The sequence below is a fragment of the Malus domestica genome, chromosome 17 (assembly GCF_042453785.1).
Source record: "Malus domestica chromosome 17, GDT2T_hap1".
Lineage (NCBI taxonomy): Eukaryota > Viridiplantae > Streptophyta > Magnoliopsida > Rosales > Rosaceae > Malus > Malus domestica.
The window spans coordinates 6,544,877-6,560,509 of NC_091677.1; the positions used below are offsets into that span (position 1 = coordinate 6,544,877).

General features: G+C 34.6%; 1 protein-coding gene across 2 annotated transcripts; it reads right to left on the reverse strand.

The window, feature by feature from the left end:
- Positions 1-6,364: 6,364 nt before the first annotated feature.
- LOC103432127 (S-linalool synthase-like) lies at positions 6,365-12,808 on the reverse strand. Of its 2 annotated transcripts, XM_017331410.3 has the most exons (13): positions 12,641-12,808; positions 11,429-11,596; positions 11,107-11,305; positions 10,544-10,782; positions 9,568-9,691; positions 9,365-9,483; positions 8,909-9,141; positions 8,665-8,783; positions 8,482-8,580; positions 8,141-8,356; positions 7,861-7,990; positions 7,514-7,759; positions 6,365-7,201 (listed from the first exon to the last, which is right to left on the reverse strand). In XM_017331410.3, the coding sequence occupies exons 1-13, from the start codon at positions 12,660-12,662 to the stop codon at positions 6,608-6,610; spliced, it is 2,508 nt and encodes an 835-aa protein (XP_017186899.3). In that variant the 5' UTR covers positions 12,663-12,808; the 3' UTR covers positions 6,365-6,607. The 2 variants fall into 2 exon arrangements, with proteins under 2 accessions (XP_017186899.3, XP_070673332.1); XM_070817231.1 differs by lacking the exon at positions 12,641-12,808 and having other exon boundaries at positions 11,429-11,883.
- Between the last annotated feature and the right edge of the window lie 2,825 nt (positions 12,809-15,633).

Here is a 15,633-nt window from a genome sequence, read left to right on the forward strand (position 1 = left end):
TTGCATGGGTAGTAAGGGATTTTACAGGTATTTTTCTGGGGGCGGGTGGGTTCGGGAACTTTCCTTGCAATCCTAGTTTAATGGCGGAAGCGGAAGCAATAAGGGCGGCTATTTTTTCATGTGTGGAGAAAAGATTTTCCGATATACAGTTGGAGTTAGATTTTAAGTGTTCTGTGGGGATGATTACTGGTGCTTTGCACCAAAGGCTATGCTTGAAGGTATCTTGATGCAATAGGGTGTGTATTCAATTGAAATTTTGAGTGATTTAAAAGAATTTATAAATTCATGGATTTTGATGGGTTTAATTGATTTGTAGAAATTTTATGTAAAATTTTGATTTAATTCCTTCGAAATTTTAGGGGGAGAGGTGAGATTGTGCATTCTTCAAATATAGTATGAAATCTCTCAAATTTCTTTAAATTCCTCACCTTTAAAAAAAAATTTAAAAAATTCTTTTTTTTTAATAAACGATATTATCTATAATAAGGGGGAAAATGATGGGTTTAACCTCAGACTAGCAATAATATGGTTTAAATTCGTTTTCTCACTTACAAGTGAATAGAAATACCACTCAACTTAAATTAAGCATGTGTGAATCTGATATTTGGAGGCGGCCGGCAAATGCGAGGATTGAGACTAGTGCACGTGAGAGTCTTAATCATGTTGAAGGAAAAGTCACAAAATGTCTATTCATTATGTCTTTTGCTAGCTTCCAAAGTCTCCAGTATATTTTTCCGCTTGTGTCGTGACCCATGGTTCCATGTGGGCAACAAAACAACTCCAAAGTCCAAGCCCATCCAAATCAGCAGGGCCATTCGATGGGCGGTGGGCACCTGTACACGGATAAGGATTGTTTGCCCTCCTAGTTGTGGTGCCATTCTATGCCCTCCTATTTTGTGTGGTCACGGTTAAGCCACGTCAATATTTTATATTAATTTTTTAATGAGATAATAAGACAAAAAATAATAAAAATATAAAATATTGACGTGATTTAACCGTGACCGCATAAAATAGGAGGGCATGGAAGGGCACCACAACTAGGAGGGCAGACAATCCTTGTCCCTTGTACACCTAAAGCGATATGACATCAGGCTGCCACGTAAGGGTGATTAGTCTCGGAAGATGTCGTCTTCACAACCACTTCTCCTTTATGCAAAATCCCAATATACCAATACTTAGAGCAGTTCCACTCCTAACACAAATACGTTAGCACTCAGCTCATTTATCCACTCAGTAAACAGTGATAGACCGCAATGAACAGTAATAGGTCAAATGCATCTCCACCTCTAAAAAAATGCATGGCACAAACGATCTCCATCCCTACAAAATGTGTTGGCACCCAACCCATTTTAAATTTTAAAAATTTTTTTTATAAAAGAATAAATAAATAAATAAATAGTTTTAATTTCAGATAAGATTTTTAACCAATTTCGTCACGTCACGTGTCATTATCTGAACGTACTATTTTGTGAATAGATTTCCGTTAAGATTTTTAACCAATCCTAACACGTCACGTGTCACTATCTGTTTACAATAATTTAGCCAAAATTATGATATGATTTTCAACCAATCTTATTATGTCACATGTCATTATTCGAACGTACTATTTTGTGGATAGATTTCCGATAAGATTTTCAACCAATCCCGACGCGCCAAGTGTTACTTCTTGTTTGCAATAATTTAGCTAATATTTCGATAAGATTTTCAACCAATCACGTTCTGCCACGTGGCATTGTCCAAAACCTCATCCTTTCTTTCTTTTTTTGTCCATATAAACCCTACATCTCCACATCCATCCTCACACCAAACTCAATCCTTCTTTTTAGCTCAGAATCCTTCTTCATCGTTTTCAAATCTTGAGTTTTTTTTTACAATGCCTTCTTTAAGGAGAGTGCATAAACAATTTGAGGAGCAAAATAAAAGATTGTTGGCACAACAGGAAGAATTGATCAATCTCGAGGAAGGTGGAGGTGGAGATGAGTCTTTCGCAATGGAGGAGGATGAGAATGATGACCATAGAAGGCAGATGGCCTAACAGTCCTGCCGTGTTATGGAAGCTGTGGGTCAGATAGCCCAAACGTGCTGCAAACTTCGATAGAAAAAGGGAAAGACGAGGTAGAAAGTGCAGAAAATATTGAAATGTAGAAAGTGTAGAAAATATTGAAATGTGTTGAAATGAGGGTTAGGTATTTATAGGGAAAAAAAATTTAAAATTTTTCTGTATTTTTTTTTAAATTTTCATAATTTTTAATTACTTTTAATTTAGTTAATTAATCTTCCACATTTTTTACTAGTTAAAAAAAATCTCATATACTCATTTTGGTTACTCTTTCTATGGATATCAACTATCAAGAAACAAAGCTGGAGAGATGTCAAAAGCCAAAAGAACTTCCAAAAAAAAAAAAAAAAAAAAGAGAGAAAGAAAAAGGAAACAGTGACGAGAGAGAGAGATGGATGGAAGAGGTGACAATTTTATTTGATAATCAATTCAATACCCTTTACGGACAATTTAATTATATATAATTTATGTCTCTTTGAAATTGTTTTCTCATACATACATAGTATATCAACTATATATGTTGCTCTTACTACTCATCACTCTCCTTTACCCAGGTGTGTTTTTTTCACTCGTTTGTTATTTTGAATTTTGCTAACCCAATTGTTTATTTTTGCTTAATTGAAAAACTCAACTTGTGTTTGGAATTAGGGGAAGCAAAGCTTTAACAAGTAGAAGCTTTCTGGCAAAGCTTCAAAACTGTCAAATAAAAAAAAGAAAATTAATGAAAATGTTTTGAAAACTTTGATTTTTAATGATAAAGACAAAAGAAAAAGTAAAGTGAATAGTACCAGGATTAACTTTTTAGTGTAAAAATATAATTTTTCATTAAAATGAACAGTACCAAAAACTTTTTATTAAAATTCTCAATAAAAAATGGGACGTACCCACTAGGATGCCTATCACCAACTATCTTCATCACATTGTTTTTTATTTTTTATTTTTGGAATTAAATTCCGACACAACAAAAAAGCTAAGCAACCCTAGTTGCTGTTTTCCAAAAAAAAAAAAAAAAAAGCAACCCTAGTTGCTTTGAAGTCGTGTGGAGTATTGTGACTGTGAACTCTGTAGAGCTTCCCTTCACAATAAATCTTGTTCCATTATGATAATACATTTTTCTTGGGATTAGATACCCAAACAAATGATACGTATACATGATTTTCTTTCCCTGCAATAAATTCGGAACCCAATCCATTTTTTGCTGTTTATTTTCTTTATGAAATGGGAATAGGGAAAGGGGAGAGAAATGTGAAAAGACACTAAAGATAAAAGGTATTTTCGTAACTTAGAGTCCAGAAGAAAAAAAAGTAAATGATGTTATTTTCCATATGTATTAATTTTTGTCTCTCGTTGACATGTTTAAAAAGTATAATCTCAATATAAAATTAAGTATTAAAAATATACTTTATGTGTAATTTTTTTCTAAAAAAAAATGAAGAAGGTTTTTTTCTTTAAACCCACTTCTCTTCTCCCACTTTAAAATCACCCCCTAAACCGCTTCTTCAAAGTTCCAGGCCCAAATTTTTTTTTACAAGTTATATATATATATATATATCAATTCAAATCATGCTTCACATATTCATAATCATAAGTATGCTATACCAAGATATTAACATGATAAGTAACTCAGGTGAAAATAAATTTATGGAAAATAACACATTAGCCGGAACCCCTGCATTGCCTGCAATCAATAGCAATATGTCCATTTTTACCACAAATTTGACATTTTTGAACCACTTGAGTGTTACCAGATCTATATATTTAAGTGACTACAGTATGGCCTTTCCTCATGCAAATTTGACATTCAGGAACAATCTTTTTCTATTAGATGTGTAGCCAGACCAAAAGTTACCATTTTTAGGACCATTAAACTTGGATTTATAACCACTAGAACCCTTGCCTCTATATCCATTATTATTACCAAAACATCAATTCCCTTGCCCATTGTAGTTATTTTGTCCTTGACCACCAAAACTGTTATGCCCTTGTCCATTAAACTGATTTCCAGGAGATGTAAAACCAAAAAAAGAAGAAGAATTATTCTGTGAAAAGACTGGAGCTTGAGAAAACCCCATATTAGATGGTTTAGGAGCAACAAACCCAAAACCAAAATTCTGGAGAAATGAAGCATAATTAAGCAACCCTTGAGCTTGGAAAAGATGCAAAAGCAGTTGACACAACACTAGATGCAGATAAACCAGCATTAGTATACATAGTAGCCATACTATGAACAAGAGATTGCATCATAGTTTCAAGATTCTTCTCTACCCCTAACAATTGAGTTCGGAATTCTTTCAAAGTAATAGGTGTGTCTCTGGCAAGAATAAAAGTTCAAATCATATCAAATCGGCAGGTAATCCTGTCAAAACTGCTATAACAACATCATTATCTATGATCTTTTCACCAGCTGCAGTAAGTTTGTCTTTAATAACCTTCATCCTTAACAAGTATTTATCCACATTATCACCACCTTTCTGAATGATATGTAACTCTGCCTTTAAGTGATTAACACTAGCACTAGAAATAGACATATATCTATTTTGCAAAGCAGTCCAAACTTCATGAGAAGTCTTACACCCAACCACATGCTCAATAGCATCATCACTAAGTGTAGCAATAAGAAGACTAAGCAATGGCATATCTGTCTTGACCCAAATGGCCTACTGCTTTAATTCCTGTTTCAAAAATAGATAATTTTGTATCTAACTGTATAAAGGCAAGCGCAGATGTATGAATAGGAGATGTTATGCGAGTATCTACAGGACCTAAATTATCAACCGGCTCTCCAAGAACGTTGAAAATTCGTCCTAGAGTCGCTCCACCGACTGGAACACTTAAAGGAGCTCCAGTGTCAATCATTTCCATTCCTCTCTTTAGACCATCTGTAGCACTCATAGCGTTTTATAAGTAGTGCTAATTTCTTTAGTAACCTCCATCTCAAAATTAAGCACATATTTAGGAGGGCACACAAATTCACCAGTGAAATGATCAAAGAGATCATATCCACGAAGCACTGAGCAAAACTGAAAATTCCACTTAATGAAATTATCATCATTCAACTTGATTGTTAACATCCCTAAAAGATTCTCAAGCTTCACTGACTCAGACATGATTACGTAGCAACAATATCAATCAAGAATCACAACCACAAACCAAGAAGATGAAATCGGAAAAAATCACCGACTTCGGAGAAAAACCCAGATGTAAAACTCAAATTTCGCGTCCAAAATTTCACAAAGAAGAACAATCAACTAACAATACTGGATGAACAACTGGTTATCGACCTTAATTCATCACAGAAATCATGTGAATTGGCATCAGCCTTCAAGAACGCTTCAATAGCATATAATCTGAAATGATCTAATCAATCAAGCTGTCTGGGCATCGGCCTTGAATTCAGACAAGCTACTACTATAGTCTTGAACAAAGAAACAAGATCCGAAAAAAAAATTCCCAAAATTTACAATTTACCAGATGACTGAAGTCGAGGAGAGAGACCACCAAACCTCGAAGAACACCATAGCGGAAAAAAAAAAAATCACCAAGAACCCATCACGCAAGCAAAGTGGCTCTGAGATACCATATTAACACTAAGATCAATATTACAGAAAGAAGAAATGCAGACGATCAAAAAGAAGAAACTTAAAATACAAGACAACTTGTATTTCTCAGAAAATGCAACAGTACATTACAAGAGAGGGAAAATCCCTTTTATACATTCTGTTTACAACCGCTTAGCATATGGAAATTCGAAGAAATTATATGTTGAGCAATCTTTTGCTTGTGAAACTTAAACCCTGATTAGATTACTCGTTAAATATATTGAGTGGGCAAAGGTGCTTTAAGGTGCTTTATTAATAACAAAATCAGGCTTTAAGGTGCTTTATTATATAGGAAAACTAATGAAAAAAGTTTGAAAATTTTGAGTTTTAACTATAAGGACAAAATAAAGGGTAAAATGAATAGTATCATAATTGACTTTTTAATGTAAAAATGTGGTTTTTCGTTAAAATGAACAATACCGGGAGCTTTTCGTTAAAGTTCCCTTATTATATATCTACCTAGACAGCCTTCATTTAAGATGAAATCTGGTTGGTATGTAAAACAAGATTTAAAAATATGTTACAAGTTATCTTCCTAATTGATTTACTTTTAGGGAATTGTTATAGGTATTCCAATAATCTAATTGTGCACTCTAAATTAACTTTCTACACTTAAAATGAAAGATAATCTTAAGAAGAGTGCACCATTGAATTTTTAGAATACCAATAATAGTTTGCTAGCAAAAAGGGGAAGCAAGCAAAATAATATGTACAATACTCTTTGGAACAATTCCACTCATAAACATTATTATACATCAACAAAACCATGCATACGCATCATTTGCCAGATATAATAAGCTTCAACATAAAACTAATTGGCAACATGAAGACTGAGAGTAATCTAACTTATTTATAAGCTCATTCAAAGTCTATCCCCTCTTATCAATGTGGAATTCACTCTAAGGTGACTAACTAGCCTTTTTCACTCTCATCTTTTTATTCATCTGCTTTACAAAGTAAATAATTTATAATTTATTTCTGCACTAACATGACGAGTGCACGAAGCTAAAGGAGGAGTGTTAACCCCAGTAGCCGGAATAGATGCAAACCTTGAAATTCCGAAATCTCGTAAAATAGTTGGTTTTCTCAGCTTAAGTGACAAGACCTCATATCCAAAGTAAGGTTTGGCCACAAATTCTTTCCTTAAGTTCCCTTGGACTTTCACAACACAAGTAGTCTGGGATTTTCCATAGCTAGCCAAGCTTTTAGGTTTATCCTTCTTTAATATTCCTTGTGCATCCATCCTCAAAGGATCATAAATCGCTTTGTTGATGTCCGCAAGCAATTCTGTTGGGGAGTCATATGCATTTGTAGAATTGAAAAACATATGAAAGGCTTTGAGGCAGGAGAGATGGAGTTTTTTGCATGCCTTTGGCATATCATCCCCATTGATGCCATTATTCACCAGAGCCTGTTCTAGAAACTCTTTCTTCTTTTCATCCAATACCTTCTGTATAATCCCAATTGATTCTTCAGCCCCCAAATTGGGATTTCCCTTCATGTGTAGCAGAACAAGGTTTGGCTTCCCCTCCTCTTGCTCCCTCTGCAATGAAATCATTAAATTCAGTTTTCTCCATTAGTTAAGATTATACTAATTAACATGGTGACAACTAATCAAGAACGTGGTCATTATGAATTTCTCGTCCGAGAGATATTTCAGTCTGATTATCCCACCACTACGTGAAGTTATCATTAATCTATTTACGCGAATTTTTTTTTTCAAAGCATGTTTTATTAAAGATATACTCTGGCTCCCTAATATAACAATATAGTTGTTTACTACTATTATAATAGGTACATTAATAATATTATATGGCAGTGTGACGGTCACAATAAAAAATATCTCTTCCTATACCTGATAGCTTTGAATGTCGTTCAAAAGCCGTGTCAAAAGCATAAGTGAATTTGTAAGTGGATGACTTTGAGGGGACTTTAGGATCTCTAATCCTGGAGGTGTATCAAGTAGAAGAGCAGCTGTAAGAATAATAGTCTGTGAAGCAATGGAGCTTGTGGCTACTTGGAGGTACTCAACAATTGACAAGGGATGCCCATTTTTGCTCCATTCTGCTTCCTTTAACCAGCTTACAAATGCTTGATGCCACTAAATTCATTCGGCAAAGAGTAAAAAGAAGAATAAGTAACACTTTTTTATTTTTATTTTTTACAATTATTTCAACTAAATTATTTTACCAAAAATCTTACTAGATCCTGAAGATAACTCTTTATGTCATATCCATTTTGTTTGAAGAATTGCCAAGAAATGTCATCAACAAAATCTTTTAGAGACTTGAATATAGCTTTTCCATGTCCTTCTAGTCCTTTTTCCTGCCATCTGTACGATGTACAGATTTAATTAGTTAAAATAATAACAAGAGTTACTTTAAATTTCTATACGTGGATTATATATTTCCGTCTTAGAACATGCATGTGAAATTCAACACATAACCCATGCACACACTAATCATACATTAATATATTGTACCTCTCGACGGCATTGGCAAGAGCTTCCAATTCATTCATCAAACCTTCCTTGTCAAAAAAATCATCAGCAACTGTAACAAGGACTGCGGCTTTCACAAGTGCGGACCGTACATATGACAGGGAAGAATGTGATGCTGTTGAAGCAACTGCAAAATAACAGTACGCGGTTTTCTGTCTAGCAAACCCCATGTCAACAAGACCAATGTCCTTTGACCACCTGCATGATTAATTTTTCACCCACAACGGAAAAAGAAAAAGGTTTTCATGGTTAACTAATTCCAGTATTAAAATTTAAAAAAAAATGGAAATTCTTTAGTGAAAGTGTAGAGAGTGAGTACGAACCTTTCTAACTCCTTTAATTCATTTCTGAATATGGACTGCCGTAGTGTATAGTTCTCTATAGCAAGTTGTAGCAGCATGGCATTGCTTTGACATGATAATCTGCAAGGTATTAATGAATTAAACTGCTTAATCCGAGATTTGACTGCCTTAATCTATTCAATTAATTAGTATTAATTTAATTACCTGCAGGATAAATCCTTTCCTATCCATGGACCAGCAGGCTCTAATTTCGTCTCAATGAACTTCCTGTGCTCCAGATGATCCAACCGAGCAAGCCATGGAATACTAATTTCATGCGTAATCTACTCAAGGGAGATATGCAACAAAATTAATCAGGAGATGATCATTATCATTAAATAACTAATTATAATGATTGAATATATTTTCTTATTGCAATTTTTATTATATTTATTCTGAATATGTATACCTGGTCTTGCAAGCCATTCATACTAGAAGGCCCGACCAGATTCTTAGAATCTTTTATTGTTTCCTTTTCTAGTATTCTTTTAGAGAATTCCTTAACATCCTCAAGCTCACTTTCTCCTGTAAAGGTCACATCAGTCGCCCTGTATACATTATACATGGCACTCAGAAAAGTTTCATGGTGCTCTTCTATGTACACCATCATATCTTCGTCATGAAGGAACCAGCAGAACTTCCCTGCAAATATTAACAAATTTTGGTATGTAAATTAATAAATAAACTGATTTTTTTTATTGATAAATGATATGATATATACAAAATTATACAACGTATGCCTAGAGTGTCACAACAGAGTTACAACATCATAACGAGACTAGAAAAAACCAAGTTTCAAGTCATCACAAATATTATAATCTGAAAGCATGTACATAACAGCAATTAAGCATTAATTGATCCTTACGAGGAGATACTGTATAACCGTGAAGTCTGAGAAGTCGAAACGCAAGTGAATCTTTATATAGTTGAAGTGGCATGGCATGCTTTTCCTTGCTCTTTGGCTCTTCGCAACTGATGTAACTTCTGTTTTTTTTTAAAAAAAAAATTGATTAATTAACCAGTTAATCGTGTGCGTATATTGCTTAATGATGAATATTAGGTCGTCACCTGTAAACTTGTCCCAGCATAGTTGTTATCTCTGCCATGAAATGCTCTGCCAGTCCCAGCCTCTCAGTACGATTAACAAGACAAACCCTTGGAAGGTTTTCATCCATGGGGTAGATCGCAGGAACTGTAAATGTATAACAGAGTTGTCTTACTCTTTGATTTCATGTGGTTAATTAGTCATTTTTTCATAGATGCTAAAATAATCTACTTTATTTGTAAATATGGGGAGGGGTATTCAAACACGAGACTTTGGGTGCAAGGACAAACGTCTCTTAACCAACTAAGTTACAATCCACTTGCTTGGTTATTTTATGATTTAATGATTTTTTTTGGTACAGTGTATATGAAAAATTCGACAATGCTACCAAGTGTACGATAACTTCAATTTTTAAACGTTAGATCTTTATTTTTATATTTTCAGTAACAGTTTAACAGTTGAAAGAATAACATAGCATACTCAGACATATCTCATATGTGTGTATATATAGGGCTGATTTGGTATTGTTGTGCTTTGAAAAAAAACTGCTTCTGCTGTACTGTGAGAATAAGCAGCTGTGAAATAAAGCATCAGAGTGTTTGGTAAACTTTTTTGTAAAAGTACTTTTGAAAAAAAAAAAGCAGTATTATAGTGTTTGATAAACTTTTATGTAAAACAGATGTGAAAAAAAACTGGTTTTTCAAAGCTGGGTTTTGCAGCTTTGTGTTTTTGGCTTTTTTTCATCCAAAACTGTGAAAAAAAACTGAAGCTGAATGTTTACCAAATATAAAAAAACTCTCAGCTTTTTTTAATAACCACTTTTTTCAGAATCACCTCAGTACCAAATCAGGGTTAAATCTGATGACATTTGTACAGGTGACAGCAGACTACGCATCGTAGACCAGCAATCACATCATAGGAAGAAAAAAACAAAACATAAACATTATTTGGAAATTTTGGGCAATAGATGGAGTTGAAATGCATGCATGTCCTACGTACCTGAGAACCCGCATTTTTGGACAATAGAATTCAATTTGGACAAAAACTCCTTGCGTCCTGTCTTCATAAAAGCATATGCAATAACTGATGGGGATTGGATTAACAGCCCATCTTCCTCACTTTGGCATAATAGTAGAGTCTCATTGAGGTTAATATCATATGCTTCAGCAGGCAAAGCTTCTAGGTATTGCATGAGTTCTGGTGAATAGTACTGTTGCTGATCACCACTATGCACCAACCTGCTCCAACAAAATCTAGATTAAATACTTAACTACGGTCGATTTGATAAATATTTCGACAAAAACTAGATTCAATAAGCTTGAGTAGTGTGGGAGGAGGGAGAAATGCACATGTAATGCGATAGAAAATGAAAACAAAAATTAAAAAGAAAATCTACGATAAAATTGTTTTCAGTTTTTAGTTTTTATGTTGTGTATCATTTAATGTGTTTTTCTTCCATGTTCTACCGGCCACCAATCCTCTATCCTTATTCATCCCTAATTTCTTTCTTGTATTTTCTCATTATTTCTAAATAAATTATAAAAACTAAAAATTATATATACCTATGCATTTGGAATATTTGTTGTCTCTTTTGGAAGACTTGTTCTACCAACGCTGTTGAACCATGAGAAAAATGAACATGCAGTCCTTTGCTCTCTGCAAGTTCCACCATTGCTGGGAAAACAATCACAAACCACTCAAGAAAAGAATTATTTTGCTCTTCCAGTAGCTTCTCTGTGGTTGCATGGATGAATGCTAGCCCTAAACAATAAACATAAGAAAAAATCGTAACAACCAATTATTCCAAATGCATAAACGGGTATTTCCGACAGTAAATTTTTTCGGGGTTTGCGAAATTTGATCATTTACTTTTTTTTTACGTACCTTTCTGAATGGCATCATGGCCAACATCCCATGTGGCAAGTGCAACAATGCAAACAAGAGTTGAAGTGAGGGACTCTATGGTTGGAACATGGTCATCATCTCCCCAAAAGCCTCGTGTGGTTTGGTGTTGGAGCACCCAGTCCAAGCATCCTTTGAACAAGGGTTCATCTGATCCTCGGTGAGGATTCGAAATCATCGACAGCCACGCAATGTCGTAAGGAGAAGGAAGAACAAGAGAAACAAGATCAACATCCGGTGAAAACAATTCTTGTTTAACTTTCATTACCAGATTCTTAACCAAAATTTCTTGAGAATCCATGCGATATTGTGTTTTTAGATACTCACACACTAACAGTACTTAGGTACACACACTTGTTTTTAGGGCTGGGTTCGGTTCTTAACGCTTCGGTTTTTTGCCAAAACCGAAATCGAACCGAAATTCAGTTCAATTTTTTTTCGGTTTTTTTCGGTTCGGTTTTTTCCGGTTCGGTTTCGGCCCGGTTCGGGTTTTTTATTTATTTTTATTTTTTTTATCCTCCCGTTCTTCGTCTTCTTCAATAGCAAAAAGAATTCTGAATTGCCGAAAAAATTGAATACATTCTTCAATCAGTCCTCAAATGCACTTAATGAGATACCTTAAAACAAACATATACAACTGGTTATTGGCAAATTACATCTAAACTAATCAAGAAATTTAAGTGCACCATCAGGAAACATATGAGATTTAAGCTGCTCATCAGCAATTAAACAACAATCCTTGCATTTCTTAATTTCCAAGTGAATCAAATTACATTCAAGAAATTTGAATTATGCATTACAGCTGACATCTACCATTTCACCCTTCTACTACCATGCACAATCAAGAAAAGCAAAACAGGTGCAGCATAAAAACCTATAAATCGACAAATAAATAAGAGAGATTGGGGATATTTGGTGAAGGGAGGGCTGTTACGGGTTATGGAGAAAAACCCAACAGTAGAAAAACTATTTCATAAACCACAAACAGAAAACTCCTAATTTACCAAATTAAAATTAACCAACAACACAACACAAAAACAAAACCAAATTAAAATCAACCAAACGAAAAAAATAAACACAACCAAACGAAAAATATAAAACACAACCAAATTTAAATCAACCAAATTAAACACAACCAAACCAAAAAAATAAATCTTTTTTAAATTAATAGTTAAAATAAAGAAGAGATTGAACCGATTCGAACTCCTTCTGCCATCCTCCTCTGCTTCCGATTCGAAAGGGGGCGAGGGAAAATTATGATTTGGAAGAAGGAATCCGCGAGGAGAACAGGAGAAGACTGGAGAGAGATTGATTTGGAGGGAGAGAGAGAGAGAGAGAGAGAGAGAGAGAGAGAGAGAGACTGAGGAAGCAGAGAGATAGGAAGAAAGTAGCGGAGGGGAGAGAGAGAGTGTATGAGAAAAGGCAAAAACTGAAATGGAAGAGAGAGTGACGGCTAGGTTTGTAAACTTAAGAAATTTTATAAAAGCATTACATATTAGAAACCTATAAATATAGTTCGGGTACAATTATGATAACACAGACCCACAGTCAAGTTGTCTTGAAACAGCCATCCCCAACCCCTAGGTCAGGGGTTCAAACCCTGGCGCCAACACGTTTTTTAGTATTTATACTTTATATATAAATTTTTTTTTTCGGTTCGGTTCGGTTCGGTTTGGTTTTCGGTTTTTTTAGGTTTTCGGTTTTTTGAACCCACCCCTAACATAATTTGTATGGTATTTATAGAGAGCTACAAGCATACGGAAACTAATTTCCCCTCCACCTGTTCTCGGACGATGGTTCGATACAATTGCCGCAGTCATTAGAGTCAAAGTCAACCCATTTGGAACATAGTTCACGAATCACAATTGGCATTCCAATAATAGCACCACTCAATTAAAGCAAGTTCAGTTCTAAATTCTGGTTCTCCCTTTTTTTTTTTTTTTTCCTTTCTAGTTCTTAAATTCATGACTGTTACATGTAGAAATGGTATCATTTTTTTTTTGGGAATTATAACGAAAAGCTCCCGGTACTGTTCACTTTAACGAAAAATAACATTTTTTACACTAAAAAGTAAATCCTGATACTATTCACTTTACCCTTTATTTTGTCCTTATCGTTAAAACTCAAAATTTTCAAACTATTTTCATTAGTTTCCTTCTTTCTTTTTTTTTTGAACAAATTATATTATCTACACTAAGGAAAAATGGAGGTCCAGCCTCACAATGGACTAACAATAATGTAGTTCAAATTCGTCTTTTGCGATAATCGAACTTAAAACCTCGTATTTACAAGTGAAGAGAAATACTACTAGATCGTAATACTAAGTGACGAAAGGGTATCAATTTGTTCCACATTAGATTTAGAGATTCGACCAATCATGTCATTATCTTCTCTCGCTGGCATATGTCAATTTGTGCGTGTGTGTGGTTATTTATTCAGCTGACAATAATTTAGTCAGGTTACATATACAATATCCATACAGTATTAGTACCTGAGGGAGGGCCTGATAGACATGTATCATGATTATTAATAAAAAGAGGTTTTATCACAAATAGTTGAGGACGAGTTGAACTGATTCTGCAAAAATGATTGAGGACAGATTAAATTGATTATAGTAATAAAGGATACAAAATGATTTTGCATATAATTTCAAAACTGATTCTGTAGAAATAATCGATGATGAGTTGAGATTAGGGCACATATTGATTTTGTTGGAACTGTGAGGGTTGAGTTGTATTAACAACCCTAAAATCTTAGGGGTATGACTGATATTTTAAAACATTGTTTCCATGTTATTGCGTTGTGCTTTAGTTGTTTTTGTGTTTTTGCCTCTCCTTGGCATGTTTAAAAACTAGTGGAGTTCCTTGAAATATAATAAAAGTTTTTTTCTCTAGATATAAAGCTCTTTTTTTTAAATAGGATATGTTACTTTTATCCAGCTGTGAGGTTCGTGTAAAAAACTAAAAATTTCAGTGATATGTAATTACTAAATTGCCATGTCTTTTTATTTTGCTAAGTTTGGATGAGAGGGTTAGAATAATAATTTCATGGAGTTTTGATTGATAAACATAATTTTATTAGTAGGTTGTTTAGATTTACGTTAGAAAATTAATAAAGGTTAAAGAACCCGGACCCATCCACAAATTTTTTGGCGTTATCTTTTTTCTCGGTCCATCTTGCGAAACCTCTTCCTCTCCTCCCTCATTTTATCCGTCCTTGCTCTTTACCAATCCAACCTTCATCACAGAGATCACCTGTGATCTGGAAACTGATCGAAGAAAATGTTCGATTTGGTTGCTGGGTTTTTAAAGTTGGTTGTTTTTCTTATTCTGGGAGCCGATAGAAGAAGCAATGTTCAAGCTGGTTTTGGGAAAGCTACGCAGGAGGCCAATCCCCTGCCCACGATTCTCACGATGTATGATGTAGAAAAAGAATATGTGGATGAAATGTATATTTCATTAATACGTGAATACCAATATATACAATCACATTCCTTGCACACCAAGGTATTAACCCTACAAGTTAGGGATACAAATTAGGAATACAAATATAATTAGGATTACAATCAACTAATACTTCTATTTGTCTAACACTCCCCCTCAAGTTGGAGAGTGGATGTCAAGAACTCCCAACTTGCGTAACATAGTCGAAAACTTGTCCTTCCCGAGAGGCTTGGTGAACAAATCTGCCAATTGGTGCGCCGTACCCACAAACTTGGTTGCTATAGTTCCATCTGCAATCTTATCTCGTATAAAGTGACAATCCATCTCAATATGACGAGTTCGTTCATGAAAAACAGGATTAACTGCTATATGTAACGCTGCTTGATTATCGCAAAACAAGACGGAAGGACTTCCTAAAGGAATGTTCAAATCCTTCAACAAAAAACGAAGCCAAATTAACTCACAACAAGCACCTGCCATAGCCCTGTATTCTGCCTCAGCTGAAGAAAGTGAAACAGTTTTCTGACGCTTTGTCCGCCACGAAATCAAAGAATTTCCCAAGAATACACAATACCCAGTAGTCGAACGGCGAGTGATAGGACAACCTGCCCAATCAGAGTCACAGAAAGCAGCTAATTTGGTTTGATTGTCAGAACTAAATAATAAGCCTTGACCTGGAGTAGACTTCAAATAATGAACAACACGAAGTGCAGCATCCATATGAGGTATACGTGGCTCGTGCAT

Coding starts and splice junctions, on each gene's coding strand:
- LOC103432127 (XM_070817231.1), bottom strand. CDS start 11,747: ATGGATTCTCAAGAAATTTTGGTTAAGAATCTGGTAATGAAAGTTAAA. Junction 9,484..9,567: donor ATGCTGGGACAAGTTTACAG/GTGACGACCTAA, acceptor AAAAAAAAACAG/AAGTTACATCAGTTGCGAAG. Junction 8,581..8,664: donor GGAAAGGATTTATCCTGCAG/GTAATTAAATTA, acceptor AATACCTTGCAG/ATTATCATGTCAAAGCAATG.